At 48.1% G+C, this 15,087-nt stretch overlaps 1 protein-coding gene across 4 annotated transcripts in view; it reads left to right on the top strand.

The window, feature by feature from the left end:
- Nucleotides 1–15,087, top strand: part of WWC2 (WW and C2 domain containing 2) — a 163,461-nt gene that overhangs the window by 122,727 nt on the left and 25,647 nt on the right. For 3 of the 4 annotated variants that reach the window (XM_057537249.1, XM_057537250.1, XM_007177847.2), the window contains 6 exons: nt 3,022–3,264; nt 9,107–9,196; nt 10,038–10,657; nt 13,844–13,973; nt 14,690–14,770; nt 14,864–14,950. In XM_057537249.1, the coding sequence (XP_057393232.1) occupies nt 3,022–3,264; nt 9,107–9,196; nt 10,038–10,657; nt 13,844–13,973; nt 14,690–14,770; nt 14,864–14,950 (1,251 nt within the window). The remainder of the gene's footprint in view (nt 1–3,021; nt 3,265–9,106; nt 9,197–10,037; nt 10,658–13,843; nt 13,974–14,689; nt 14,771–14,863; nt 14,951–15,087) is intronic. The other variant, XM_057537251.1, reaches the window with a different exon arrangement.

The following is a 15,087-nucleotide window of genomic DNA, read 5'->3' as shown; positions in this document are numbered from 1 at the left end:
CTCAGCTGGTTTTCATACTGTAGGAACTGAATTTGTTCCGAGAGACAGGGTCATACTGACACATTTCGTTATTTTCCTTTTAAGAGTGTAAAAATGCTGCTGTTGTATTATTTAGGAAGGCACTGGGGGACAAACCTGCGTTATCATGAGCATGAACACTTCGGCTGAGAACATGCTGGGGCGTCGTGGCTTCCCACCACAAGGAAGCCCATCATCACATGGATACTGAAATATATCCATTATTATTGGTGACGATGAGAAGTTAAAAGTCACTGGCCAAAGTTCTTAGAGGTTGTCTGGCTTTAACAGAGTCGTTATTTGATCTGCCTAAATATAATATTTGCCTCTGGGTAGCCTCTGTTACTAATATTAATATTACTTGGTTCTTTGATTTACTGAAAGAACCCTAAGCTTTGTTCCATAAATCATTAACCATGTGAGCTTGAGCAAGTCACTTAGTCTCTCTGAGCAACACTGCACTTGGCTAATTTTAATGCCTGTAAAATTTCCCAGGTAGATTATAAATGGCTTGAGGGTAGGAAACATTTTGTTTACTGTATTGTCTGCTTCTCAGGTGCCAGGCTGATGCTTTGCCCTCAGTAAGGACTGAGAATTGCTTTGTGCTTTTGTGGCCCAGTGATGTGGAAGCCTGTTTGGGGCCCTCTGGCTATAAGCACGCCAGTTCCTGAGCTGCCAGAACTCCTAGGTTCTGACGTAAACAAAGCCAGGATCTGGTTTTCTGGTGTCTGGTTTTCTGAAGGAGAATGGCCATAACTCAGAATTAATCTTGGGGAGCCAGGCCTCATGCCCTGGGGTCCTTGGGGTTTGACTCGACTTCCCTTGGGCCAGCTTGAACTTCTGCTTTACTTTGGCTCCATGTGGAGCTTACACAGCACTTCTCTTCCTAGGTGTTCCCGGAAACCTTCATGTTTTCTTGCCCAGAAAACTATTTCCAAATAAAATTCAAGACCTACCTAATGCCTCATCCCACAAGTAATAGGTGCTGTTCTTTCCTTCACTGCATCGTTACTGTCAGTTCAATAGGTTAATTCAGTCACATCAAAACTTAAGACGTTAGTTCTTTCCCATTTGGTTGCACTGCTGTTCTATTACCATTTGGGGTTTTATTTTAAAGTTACTAGCGATTCTGACGAGAAGGTAAGTCTCAAGTGTTTATGCATATGTTGAAAATGCTTTTTCTTCCTCAATTCTGAATAAGGGGCGGGTTGTGTTCCTCTGAAACCTGTTTTCTCCAGCCTTTGTTTTATGTGCTTAATGAAGCTAATAATATCATGCTTATTTAGCATTTTGATGATTAATTTTCCAGTACGTTGAGACAGTTGTTTATGGTTTTGTGGTTAAAGCTGATGAGTAGCTGATGTTACATCCATCGTAAGTGCAGACGATGGGTGAAAATCAGAAGGACGTTATATATGCAGCACAGTTTCAGACGGCAATTTTATTTTTAACTCAAACAAGAAACTTCAGGCACAAGAATGTGGAACTACTTCCCTCTTTGTCCTGACAACATTTTTTTGTTTTGTTTTGTTTTGTTTAATTAATTAATTTATTTATTTTTGGCTGCATTGGGTCTTCGTTGCTGCGCGCAGGCTTTCTCGAGTTGTGGCGAGCAGGGGCTACTCTTCATCGCGGTGTGCGGGCTTCTCATTGCGGTGGCCTCTCTTGTTGCAGAGCACAGGCTCTAGGTGTGCGGGCTTCAGTAGTTGTGGCGCACGGGCTTAGTTGCTCCTCAGCGTGTGGGATCTTCCTGGACCAGGGCTCGAACCCGTGTCCCCTGCATTGGCAGGCGGGTTCTTAACCACTGCGCCACCAGGGAAGTCCCCTGACAACGTTTCTTGTTCACCTTTTTCTTCTCTTCTACAACTTTTTCCACCAAAAGGGGGAGGAAAAAGTCCCCCCTTTTCTATCTGTTTTTCATTTTTCTAGTGTGTGCTGTAATAATACCCAGAGTAATCATCCAACATTTTTTAATAGGAATATGTATTCTTCGTGCCAACATCAGTTGTGTTCATAGTTTACCTTGATCTTGTGCTTATGGTCAAAACAGCCAAGTGCCATTTCCCTTGTGAACAATCCTGATTGTCCTCACAGCGCCACAGAGCAAGTTGTTTGATTCGGGTGGTCATTCTTATTGAATCAGGAGTTAACTTGACCATTGAGTACGAAGCTCTAGAAGCAGTGAAATCTGGGGTCAGCAAAATTATGAAACTGGTGAAGGTTCCCTTTGCTGCGTTTTCCCCCTCCCACCCCTCCCGGCCCCGTCGCTTCAGCACCTGTTGTTACTCCAGTGGACCCTGGGTGCCGCTGATAAGTGTATTCAGAGGAGAACCAGGTCAGTGCAGTGTGTACAGGGCCGGCTCAGTGAGCGCCCCGTGCATGGTGTAGACTCCGTGTAGGCCCTGAGCGGGAAGCGAGTTCACAGTGCACAGCTGAAGAATGTGGGTGGGGGAAGCCGAGCGCTGCCCGCTTTTCCTTGGCGATGCTGGAGCCTGGAGGGATGGACTTGGCTGCGGTACCACATGGCCTGGCCCCTGCCCTCTTTTCTCCCCTCTTCCTTCCCTGATTGGCTGATCCCCAGTCGCTGCCAGCCTAGCCTGGGGACAGCGTCTTTACCCAGAGGAACGAGATCTAGAATAATGCATTTCAGGCATCATTTACCAGAGATTTTTTTAAAGGCAGCTCTCCTCCTGCCACCTCGCACAGGCAGGCACACGTCAGGGCTGACCGCCCACGGCCCTCTGCTTTTTAAGCTTCTGCGTACTTTGACCTTCATCCTTTTTTCAGGTAGGTAGGTGTGCTTACTCAGATGTTAAAGGTGGGGAGCACGAGGCAGATAAGAAGTAAGTGTAGCATCCGCCCCGGACCGGAGCCTCACACCAGCCATCACGCCCGTCCCTGGGGGGTTAATCCCGCCCGTAGCCCGCCTGGTGTTTTCCCTCTCTTGGGACTTCTGACTACGTGCACAGCTACGTCACTTCATTTTGCCTTGTTTTGTTTTAGCATGGCCAACTTGAAAATCGAACTGTCGAAACTGGACAGTGAGGCCTGGCCTGGGGCGCTGGACGTTGAGAAGGAGAAGCTGATGCTGATTAACGAGAAAGAAGAACTTCTGAAAGAGCTTCAGTTCGTCACGCCCCAGAAGCGCACCCCGGACGAGCTGGAGAGCCTGGGTGCCGAGAGGCGGCGGCTGGAGGAGGAGCTGCGGTCGGTCCGGGGGGCGCCCAGCCGAGCTCTGGCCGAGAGGTGCGTTCCCCTCCCCGGGCCCCGGGTGGCTAGCCCGTGGGGGGCTCAGCTGGGCCTCCAGGCCATTCTCCCCGGTCTGCGGAAATCTCGGAGGCCTCAGCCCTTAGTGCACTGAGGACTTCTTCCTGTAGGGCAGTAAAGCACACCCTCCTCAGTCCCCGTGGTTCCTCTACGCTTTTGGGGAACGTGAAAATGCCTGAGACAGATGTTGAATAACTAAGGAATGTTGACAGAAAACCAGGAATGCAGTCCATCGCTGACCGAGGCTGATAACAGTGGCTGTAAACTATTGCACTCTGATAAGAGAGATTATCTGGACTGTTAGAGTGGCTGAAGCTTCCTATTCTGGGTTTATTACTCACAAGAATGCAAAAGTTTATTGCTTTTCATTTCACAAGGAGAAGACAACTTGCTCCCTTTGATATCTCACCAGGTCACAAAATGTTCACTCGGATTTTGTTTGTCAATTGAAACCCTCCTCTGAAGCTGGAGAAAATATAAAGGAAAATGCTTTAAGCAATTTTCTGATCTTTCTGTGGGAAGGTGTAAATGGATCACTTAATCTAAAAACTCCAGTTCTGTAGGCAGATCAGCTGGACTCCTAAGTAGGGAACCCCTGTGTGTTGTTTGCCGTGAGGACATCTGCACAGCAGCTCTGTGTCCAGTCCTTGCTGACTAACGGTCAGACACCTGTTTACCTGTTTCAGCCATAGACCATGTGGCCCTTTAAAACCACTGCACATCCATCTTTTAGGCCAACAAGTAAGGAGCAGAATGAAGGGAAAGAGATTCACATTTGCGTAACTTCAGGTGACCTGGGAGTAAGTTTAAAATGCCCACCCATAATCCAGTCACTTTTATTTTTTTTAACTTCTTGGCTTCTTGCCTTCTAATTCCTTGTCCTCTATAAATGTTGAAGGTTGTGTGTCAACATAATATCAAAACATTGGAAAAGTGTGGTGGTGGAGGAGATGGGGGAGGGAAGAACCTCTGACATTCCTGGTGAGGTATTAGCGTGAGCACTTGTTTAACCGTGTGAGTTAAAATGCTGACGGAGATAACGCATAGCTACAGCATCACAGCTTTAGGAAGCGTGAAAAAGTATCGAAGGGGGAACCCCCTACAGATGACATCCTTTCACTATCTTAAATAATTCTCATCAGCCACCTGCCCCTGCTTCTCCTCCCCTCCCACTCTGACATCTCTAGAAGGTGTGAGCAAGGCTGGCTAGGTAGGGAGCCATCTGACCAAGACCACAAGGAACAAAAAGTAAGGGCGAGAAGGCAGAATTCAGTTGTTTTCCTGAATTACCTTGATGTTGTATGTGAGTGTCTGTGTTTGTGTTTCTTAAATTCCGAGGATAAAAGTTTGATAATCATCAGCAAATAGGATGAAATGGTTAGCTTTGTGTGGCTCATAGATAAAACACCAGTGATCTTTTGTGTTATGTCGCCCTTAATAAATGTCATATAATTATACCTGTGTAACGTACGGACATCTGACATCTCAGCTGTCCTACTCTGCAGTATCTGAATCCAGGAAGGGCCCTACCAATGGACTTTAAATTTTTTCTGGGAGAGGAAGAAAACAGGCATTTGTTTCTTTGTTTGAATCAGCTTTTACAGGCATGATGTCTTGTCTTTTTTTTTTTTTTGGTCGGGCCATGTGGCATGCGGGATCTTAGCTCCCCGACCAGGGATTGAACCCGTGCCCCCTGCACTGGGAGCGTGGAGTCCTAACCACCGGACTGCCAGGGAAGTCCCTTGTTTATCTTTTTTATTAGGGCTGGAGCTTCAAAAATGACTAATGAAGTAACGTTAAAAATTTAGTTTAAGTGCCTAGACTTTGGCTTTTATACTTTTGTTTGCACACACATAATAACTGTCAAAATTCCAGCAGAAACAGTAGGCTTGATCTCATCAGGAAGAGGAGCTATAAGATATTTATACAAAATAATTCTCTATCTAGTGAGATCCAGCCGTGGGGTTTGAGTCGCACAGGGAGTAATGGGGGCCATCCACAGGTTTGGGTGGCCCTCTGACTTATGACCGTGCATGGGCCCACCTCCCACGACTGAGATCTTAGCAGGAAGGGAAATGTGTATGTTTCATATTTGTGATATGTTGGCTATCTGAGTCGTTTGGAAGGGTCAAGTCATTTAGCATTACAGAAAATGGACATCAGCTTCCTCTCTGCCGTCCACGGCCAAAAGCAGAACCCCATGATAAAGCAGGGTAAGGCCGAGGGACTAACACTTTCTTGCTGGAGCAGCTTGCGGTTTTCTCACTGCTATCCTTGGCTGCAAAACGGCCCAGCATTCCCTGTGCAAGAGGGCAGAACCCCTGCGGAGTGCACCCGGAGTCCTTTGTTTCCCAGTGGGCACAGCACCGTGTGGCTTCGGGCTTTGTTGGTGGTGGTTTTACTTTACTCCCCATATGCTCTCCCCTGTTCCTACCCTTCACCAACCTCATTGTTTCTTCCCACTGTGGATATTCCTGCTGCGCTTGTCGTTGCTGTTGAGCTGAAACAGGGTCAACCCCCGCCCCCCGCCCCACCTGCCCCCCCACCCCGGCCAGAAGGCCCGAGAAGCCCTCTGCAGGCAGTGTATTTCCTCAGTGCTCCAGCAGGAGGTCGAGGGAGACACCTCTGGGAACTTGACATTCACTGTGTCAGACTTAGTTTCATCGCAGAGCAAACGGTGCTTCACCGACCCCAGACCCCCTCCGTTTCTTCTCGGTACCTACACGCCTGTCAAACAAGCACTTGCTGCTTCCCCCAGATTATCCTGTTTTTCTCTTACATTGTGGGTTTCTCATTATTTCAGGGGTGGCCTCAGGCGAGATTCTGAGTCGTTGCTGAATTTTGGTCTCTGAAGGAGCTAAACTCACATGAATTTTCAGCCGCTGTGTGAGCTCCCAGAGTCCCCCAGCTGTGCCCGCCAGCCCTGTCCCGTCCTCAGTGTCGCTGACTCGCGGGACCGCCCGCGGAGACGGAGCTCGCCCCCTAGTGGTCATAAAGCGCATCGGGAAAGAGAAATTGCTCTCAAATGAAAAAAAGACTTGTTACACACCCTTCTATTCTTTCCTTACAGTTATTGAAATTCCTTAAACTCTGTGCTTTTCTACGGCTGATAAGATCTTAACATTGCTCCTTCCTTTTTCACAAATCTTAGGGGTTTTGCCTTGCATCTTGCCAGGGTGTCTTGTTTCTTAATCATATGAATGTTTTTGCCGCTGATTCTGAAAAAGTTCTTATAGCAAGTGGGCGGGGGGGTATGAGTGTCATTTATTTTTTAATGGAAAAGGAACTTCTGTAGATGACATGGAGCTTTCCCCCTGAGGGCACCGGGGGCAGAGGTGGAGGGTGCGAGGACCCCCTTGTCTTGTCAAGGGCAGCTGGGCCGTGGGAGGGGTCTTTCGGGGTCAGGTTGAAGAGGTCTTTCTCACCCAGGAGGAGTAGCAGGACGGGGGCTGGAGAAGGGTGAGGAGAGGCAGGGGCGCACCCTCCCGAAGGGACTGACATCTCAGCAGTTTCTTCTAGGCCCTGGTCCGGAGGAGGTGGGGGAGGTCATTTCCCAGGAAGGATACCAGGAACCAGCTCCCGCTGGGAGAGGCTCTGATTCCATCAGAGACAGGAGGTGGAGTGCTTGACAGAGGACAGCCACAGGGTTGCCGGCAGGGTTTCTGTGACTCCCCAGGGCCTTCTTTAAGCGTCTTCCAATGACATGTGATCTAGACACCTGCAGGGAGGGGGCCGGGGAAGGGCGCCGGGCTCTCCAGGCAGCCTGGGTAGAGGAGGGAGAAAGAGCCCGAGCCTGCCCTCAGGGAGCTTAGGGTCCAGCTGGGGAACACAGGCCAGGCCTCAGTTCAAGGCAACCGGGAAAGGGCTGGAAGGGCAACACCTGGGCCATCGCCAGAGGAGGGCATGGGGGGACCATCACGTGTGACTGACTGGAATGGGAAAGATTGGGATTTAAATTTCAGCATGAAGCACACTGTGTTGCCCTGAAGCCTCCTTACCATACCAGAAAAGCCTTCATTTGTGGGTGTGGGACTTGGTTTTAAAACTTACTTCGAAAATATTGCTCCTGTATCAGGAGACATGGGTTTTAGTAGATTCGGGGACTTTCTCTGGACCTTTATGTACCTTCTAATTCAGTTAATCTACTTTGAATTAATATTTTTTCCTGGTTGAGTTTTTGTTTATATTTAAGAGATTAAAAAAAATTAGGGACCGTACTCCTTTTCAAAATACACCTTTGAAAGCTGTGAATTAAGAATTTATCACCCTTTGAAGTACTAAACAAAATGACAAGAATTACTTTTTTATTTTAACATATAATGAAATTGTGTTGGTGACGCATCAAAGGATAGATATCTATAAGTAAAATATGGGCATGTTTCCTCCCTGCCTAAAACATACATAACATTTCAAAGAGGTTGAAAATTAGGGAAGTTTTATTTTTCTCCAAAGAAGAGTAGCTAATTTTTGTATCGGCACCTTGCAGGGCGTGCCGAGGCTTTGAACACGGGAGACTGGCTTTGCTGTCTGCAGAGACCTTTCACATACGTAGCTCCATCTGATCCCTTGAACAGCCTTAGCAGGTGGACGCAGTAGGATCACAATCACCATTTTGCAGATGAGGAAGCTGAGACCCGCGATGAAGTGACTTGCCTTAGGGACAGATGAGTAAGACCGGAAACCATGGTGGTTTTCTGGGTCCCATTCTGCTCATTTCAATGATGTCTAAAAATCCTGACACAGACAGTATGCTTGATATATTTAAAAATGGCTTACTCAAGTACACAATTCCATAATTCTCACATTTTTTTTCTAAAAAATCGTCATAAAAACTTGTGCAGCTGAATGTGGATGAAATTTCATGAAAATCCAGTACAGGTGATGAGAGGTGCCGTCGATGGGAAAGGAAATCACTTTTTTTTTTTTTTTTTTTTTAAATTTATTTATTTACTTATTTATTTTTGGCTGTGTTGGGTCTTCGTTTCTGTGCGAGGGCTTTCTTCAGTTGTGGCGAGCGGGGGCCACTCTTCATCGCGGTGCGCGGGCCTCTCACTGTCGCGGCCTCTCTTCTTGCGGAGCACAGGCTCCAGACGCGCAGGCTCAGTACTTGTGGCTCACGGGCCCAGTTGCTCCGCGGCATGTGGGATCTTCCCAGACCAGGACTCGAACCCGTGTCCCCTGCATTGGCAGGCAGATTCTCAACCACTGCGCCACCAGGGAAGCCCTGGAAATCACTTTTATGTCTTTTTCTTGCTTAAACAGTTAAGCCCAAATTAGCTCACACTGGCAATATGGACTAATTTGTTTCTTAATCGCCAAAATTCTCATCAAAATAAGATTGGAATTTTTATCACTAACTATGATTTTGGAACAGCCCTTACCAAACTCAGTACTCAGATGATCTTTTCTAATTCCCTGTTATTGCAGTCAAATGTTTTAGTAACAGAAGCTGAAGTCACAAGCCTGCAGAAGGATCTTTAATCTTTGTTTGGTTTTTTTGTTGTTCTTTTCTTCCCCACTGTCTTGCCCTAACTTGTAAGAGCATGAGGTTTTCTTACCCATTTAAGAAAATTTTAGAATACCAAAATTTTACAAGTTCTCAGTAACGCTGGCCGTTTGGTACAGCTCTCCCCCTTCGCTCAGTGGCCGTGGACAGTTCTGTCCACTTTCCTTCTGGCAGGTGGCTCTGTTTTCTCTGTGTCGAGTTCATTTGGATCTCACAAGGGGAAAATAATAAGGATCTTTCTTTTCTTTCAGAATCTTTCTTTTCCTGCTTGATCATAGTTATGTGAAAATAAATTCATTTCTTTTTCTTGTCTAGATTGAAATTGGAAGAACGAAGGAAAGAGCTGCTACAGAAACTTGAAGAAACTACTAAATTAACTACATATTTGCATTCACAACTTAAAAAGTAAGCCTGTTTGGTTCTTGAGGGGAACATTTTTCTTGACTGCATTCAGGCATGTTGTAGTTCATCTTTGATTACTTTTCTCTTTATTTTCAATGACTTAAAAGTAGGAAAATTGTTATACTAGTACAATTAAAACTTGGATGACCAAATTTAAAGTTGCAGGGATTTGGGTTTGTTTTTTTTTGTTTGTTTCATGAACCCCAAGGTCCTATTTGCAATATGTTTGAAATGTGTTGGGAAGAAGATGTATTTCAACTATCAGGACATACTTAGGAAAATGACACATTTCTCCACGTCATCCCTTCTTTTAAAAAGGGAAGGTGGAGGAGATTTGCCCTAAAACAGCCACAGATTCATTCCTGAAATATACACAGAAAGAGGAGGAAGGCGAATGAGCCCAGGGGCCTTTGTCTTTAGAAGCTGGCCTTTTCCTCTCTCAAAATAAAAAGTTTGATTCTTTAAAAGTAAAGTCACTGCATTAACCCTTCATGCTGTTTACACCTCCCTCCGACTTCTGTATTTTTTAATGCATAGTTGCTTCTGGATATTTATGCAGATAGATTTATCAATAGGTATTTGATCCCTTTTTAAATTTTTTGTAACTTTTGCACAAGGGGGATGATTTTTAATGAGTAGGATTGCTGCTTAAAGAGTCTTTAGAGAGTCAGGTTGGAAACATTCACGAATAAGCACGGAAATGTGTGGTGTGACAGCGAGTTCTCTTACCCCAGTCGTTGACTCTGCTCTTTGGTGCCACTGGGTTTCCTTCCTCTCGGCCCGAAGGAGCCGGCAGGGGTTTCCACGTCATCCCGGTTTTTACAGGAGTGCTTTCCTCTCCCAGCCTCTCCGCCAGCACCCTGTCTATGTCGTCCGGGAGCAGCCTGGGCTCCTTGGCCTCCAGCCGGGGGTCTCTGAACACGTCCAGCAGAGGGTCCCTCAACTCCCTCAGTTCCAGCGAGCTCTACTACACCAGCCAGGGCGACCAGCTGGACCCGGATTATCAGTATAAACTGGACTTCCTCCTGCAGGAGAAAGGTGGTTACATTCCTTCCGGACCCATCACCACCATCCACGAACACGAAGTGGCCAAGTCCCCCAGCCAGCCTGGCCAGAGCGGTCCCTGTGGGGCAGCGGCCGCGGCCCCGGGCCACGCTCCCGCCCTGACCGAGGCCCCCAAGTCCGTGACGTCCCTGTCCTCCCGGTCCTCCCTTTCCTCCCTGTCCCCGCCCGGCTCTCCCTTGGTCTTAGAAGGCGCGTTCCCCCTGTCTCCCCACGACGTCCCTCTCCATCAGTTCTCTGCTGACTTTGAGGACTGTGAATTGAGCAGCCACTTTGCAGACATCGGCCTCGGAGAAGATCCGCTGTTGCTGGACTCTGACCCGGGAGGAGTGCCCCCGTCCCTCTCAGAGGATAAGGACCTCACCGAATGCGCCAGGGAGCCGCCGCACGAAGGGCCTGCAGGTACACGGAGACCCTTGCTCTCACGTATCCCTCTTGACCATTTCAAGCAGAGCGATTGGAGGTTACTTTTTCCATGGAAACAAAGGGTGTATGTCCCCCTTCTCTTTCTGCTGCCCTTTTTTCATTTTGGCTTCATTTGGGAAAGAATTTTTATTGATAAACCTACACATTTTTTCTTTATCAAATGCAAATCCCCTTCTGTATTTAATAGATTTAATCATTGAGCATCCCTTCTGTTGTGTAGAACCCCACTGTGTATGGCATCTGCCTGGGAACACATTTTGTGAACGTACTTCGTGCTTCCAAATAGGTTCTGGTTCTGAAATAGCGAGAAAGGGAAGAGGACCTTCTTTTCAAATTTGGCCTAAAACAGATGAAAACCAAGGCAATTAGCATAGCAGCTAATTAGTACCAAGGTTCAATGTTTAGGTTGCTGTGGGAATTCTGTATAAATACAAGGAGTTTTGTTTCATGCCGGACTCTCCCTCTGCGGAAAGTTAATGGGGAGAAAGCCGGTTCCCATGTGTGGTGTCACCCTGCCCTCTTCTGGCCACCGTACTAGTTGCAGCCCAAGGAAGCGCAGTGGCCTGAGTTCTTACTGCTGCATCTGTGCTCACAGAGACCCAAACAGAGGGAGAATTTAATATTTTTAATTGTTTACCTTTGCAAGGCAGAGGGTTTTACTACACTAGATGTGGTTGTAAAGAGAACGGGATGGTACCTTGGTTGGCAAGTGATCACAGCTGGGGTCCGAGGAGCCAGCCGCAAACCAAATGAGAAACAGAGTCCAGTGCTGGTCCCAGGAGGCCTGCTCAGAGCCACACGGGCTCCTGCGCGTCCACAGCGCACGAGAAGACAGGCCTCTTTAGAAGGATTTCCCTGCTGTTTCCGTAAGCATATTTATGTTGTACTTTTGGTCCTGGGAATTCTAAGTATTGATTGATTGGCCATTTCAGATGTTTAAAGAGGTAGAGGGGTCCATCTCGTTTGTGTGGTTTCAAATACTGCAGACTGAACCGCCGCCTGCCCGTGGCCTGGGGCAGAGACAGCGCGCAGGAGATGCTGTGTGGTTTCTGTGCTGCCTGCTTGGCAGGTGCCAGCAAGTGACGTGTTATTGGAATAATAACCGCACAGAAAATAGCGCAGGAGCGCTGCTTACCTAGTGGCTCCAGCAAGGCAGAAACCTGCCTTGGGGCCTCGCGTGTGGCCCGGTGCAGCCCGGCCTGCCCTCGCATCGCAGGGGCCCCGTAGGCCGGCCGTGTTCCGGTGAGCACGTTACCCGGTCTCTGAGGCTTGTTGTTCGTCATCTGCAGAGCGGGCACGAGGCAGTATCTACCTCGTGGGGCGCTGGAAGGGTTAGTGCTCTCATAAGGCATCTGAAGCACCCAGCCGTGCCTGCTTCTCGGCACTCAGCTCGCAGTAATTAATATCAACTGTGTGACGCTAAGGAATACGAAAACTCTGCTAAACCCAGTTCCGGTCACAAACCACCGGCATTCACGAAAGGAGGACAGAGCGAGGGAGGAGGAAGGAAGGAAGTGGAGTGGGTTTCATGCCACTCTTCTGTGCTTTGGACTTGAAGGATCTCACAGTTCTTGAGCATTTCAAAGCTGTTTTTGTTCTTCATGTACTTGGAGTGTTCTCTAGTGACCACTTGTCCACACTCAGTCGGTTTGGAGGGGCCAGTAAATGAGGCTGCGTGCTGGCGAAGCAGGAGGTGAGGGAGAAAGCCTCCTGGGGTCTGCCCCACCCGGCCGTCCCGAGGCACCGACGTCCCTGCGCTTCCCGCAGCGTCCGACGCCTCGCTCCCTACCCTTGATGTGTCTGTCTGAGGGGTCTGTGCCTGCAGAATGGTGTCTCCAGCGTGTCCATGAAACAACTTTTAACTTTTTAAATGCACGTTAGTTAGAAAACTGCTGTTAAAAAGTCACACTAGGGGAAAATATATCCAAGAGCTTTGTTTGCAAGTAATATTCAGTTTCACATGTGAAAACAACTGAAAGCATATATTTAACCCTAAAGACTAATTCTCTCCAGGCCAGGTCAGCGACACTCGGTCTATGGGGGAGATGTCTGACCTTGGCATGGGGGCAGGTGGTTCATGATAGTGACACTGGTCACCTCGTCAGTGCTCTAGACTCTTGTTCAGCTGAAGTTGAGTTCCTGTTATATACATTTGACTGTCCAGCACCAGTCCCTGCTGGATGGCAGAAATCAAGTTGGAATAACTCCGAAGTCCTTCCGCAGTCAGTCTCTGTCATTGTCAAAGTCAATTTCAGGCTGCTGTGGTTATTCCTGGGGGTAATCAATAAATCACGTCATCACCTTCACCCCTCACAAAGGGGGGTGGGCAGAGAGAAGGCACTTCATCATCATGGGGGGAAAAAGCATTCCCACTGCCAGAAGTAAAAGGGAAAATGCAGCAATCAATCCTGTAATCTGAAGCCTTAAAATTTAAACATCTTAACAAGATGTAAAGTCATGACTCAGAAGGGGGGCGAAACGCATACCAATATGGGTCCCGCTCGCCTGCCTGAGGATGAAGGAACGCCATGGGCTTGCAGCTTATTACACAGCAACACAGCTTTAAACGAGGGTCCCTGCTCTCTGCAGGATGCCGGGGCGTGAATATGAGTCAGAGATAAAAGTTAAGTGGTGGTTGGTGAAGATTCAGTAACGCAGAGTTTTTAATGGTATTAGCCAGTGAGGAATTCTGTAAGTCAAAGACTTTTTCTTTAATTTCTATTAGAGCAGCAGCTCAGGAGATGGAGGCTGGAGAGAAGGGGCGAGCAAAAGAGGCGGAAACCTTTCTCTGCATCGAGCGCTAAAAGCTCTCTTGTAGAAACGTTTCCAGTACTTGAGGGAGGCAGACAGCTTCTTACCCCCGACTGTGTTCTCTGCAGCCAGCACCAAGAAGGGGGAGGCAAGGGGCCCGGGAGAAAGCGTGCAATTGATCCCTTCCCTTAAAATATCCAGGACAGAGGAACAGCCGATTCTTTCTCAAATAACTGGCATCCCAGGAATCTTATAAGTCGCAGTGCCTGGAATCCTTCACTTCTGTTGATTTGAATAGTAGCATCCTGGATTCTCAGGTCGAAAGTTTATTTTGGATATCTCAGAACCAAACCATGTGTGCATTTCGTACTTAACTTTTTCTAATCAGTGCTGTCACTCTCCCCTCCCTAGATGTGGAAAAATCATTACCAAAAAGAAGAGGAATCCACTTGCTTGGGGAGAAAACCGCTTGCGTGTCGGCTGCGGTCTCGGATGAGTCCGTGGCTGGGGACAGCGGGGTCTATGAAGCTTTCGTGAAACAGTAAGGACCCAGCCCGCTGCCTTCTCCGCGCAGCCGGGCGTGGGGTGACAGACTGGGAGCGCATTGCCCTTAGTCCACTCTCTGCAGGGGAAAGGGCTTGAGGCATTAAAGAAGTGGCAGGCTGAAACTTCCAGGGATACTGGGACATCCCATCAGCAGGGAAATGAGGAACAGGCCGATGTGCTCAAAGACAGCCGAGCCTCTTAGAGACGTAAACTCGTTTTTAATGAGAGCGTTGCAGGCCTTGCCCAGTGCCTGTTTGGCGCGTGAAGCGTTTCGTGTATGCAGATTTCGGAAAGCCTGGCGTATCTAGGGTGCCGTACGCCCCGGGGAGGCTCTGGAAGCCCAGGCACCAGAAAGTCATCCCCACTCAAGGCCCAGACGCAAACTCCTCTTGACAAGGTGAAGCAAGACTTTTAAAAGTGAGCTTGCCCTGGGGTCAGGTCCACTGGCTAGTAGAGGAGTGCTGTTTCTTGTTTTGTTTTGTTTTTAGCTATGCCGTGTGGCTTGCGCGGTCTTAGCCCCCCGCCCAGGAATGGAACCCGCGCCCTGCGTTGGGAGTGCAGAGTCTTAACCACTGGACCACTAGTGAAGTCCTGAGGAATTCTGTTAGTTCAGGTTTCCATTCAGAGTCAGTAAGTGGCAGACAGCAACCATAGCTCTGCACGTTTCCGTTCACAAACGTTCACCTGCACCTGCTGTCTCCCTGCCCCCAGGCCCAGTGAAGTCGAAGATGTTCTGTACAGTGAGGAGGACGTCGCCGTCATGGAGACGGCCCAGGTGCAGATCGGACTCAGGTGAGACTGTGCACAGGAAGGGGCGCGTCTCGACTCCGTGCGGTGACGCGTGGCCGGTGCCCTTCCTTACCTCATCAGCTTCTCTTCTGACAGATACGATGCAAAAAGGTCAAGTTTCATGGTGATTGTAGCACAACTCCGCAATCTTCATGCCTTCCTGATACCTCACACTTCAAAAGTGTAAGTAAAATCCGTGGAGAACAAATCAAAGAACTTAAAATTGTCTGTATGAGAATTTTGCATCATAATGTAGCAATTCATCCAAGTGACGATGTGGGAAAGACATAGCAGGGCTGATTGTGTCTTAATCAGCACTA

The sequence above is a fragment of the Balaenoptera acutorostrata genome, chromosome 21, assembly GCF_949987535.1.
Source record: "Balaenoptera acutorostrata chromosome 21, mBalAcu1.1, whole genome shotgun sequence".
Lineage (NCBI taxonomy): Eukaryota > Metazoa > Chordata > Mammalia > Artiodactyla > Balaenopteridae > Balaenoptera > Balaenoptera acutorostrata.
This window is presented reverse-complemented; position numbering and strand designations above follow the sequence as displayed.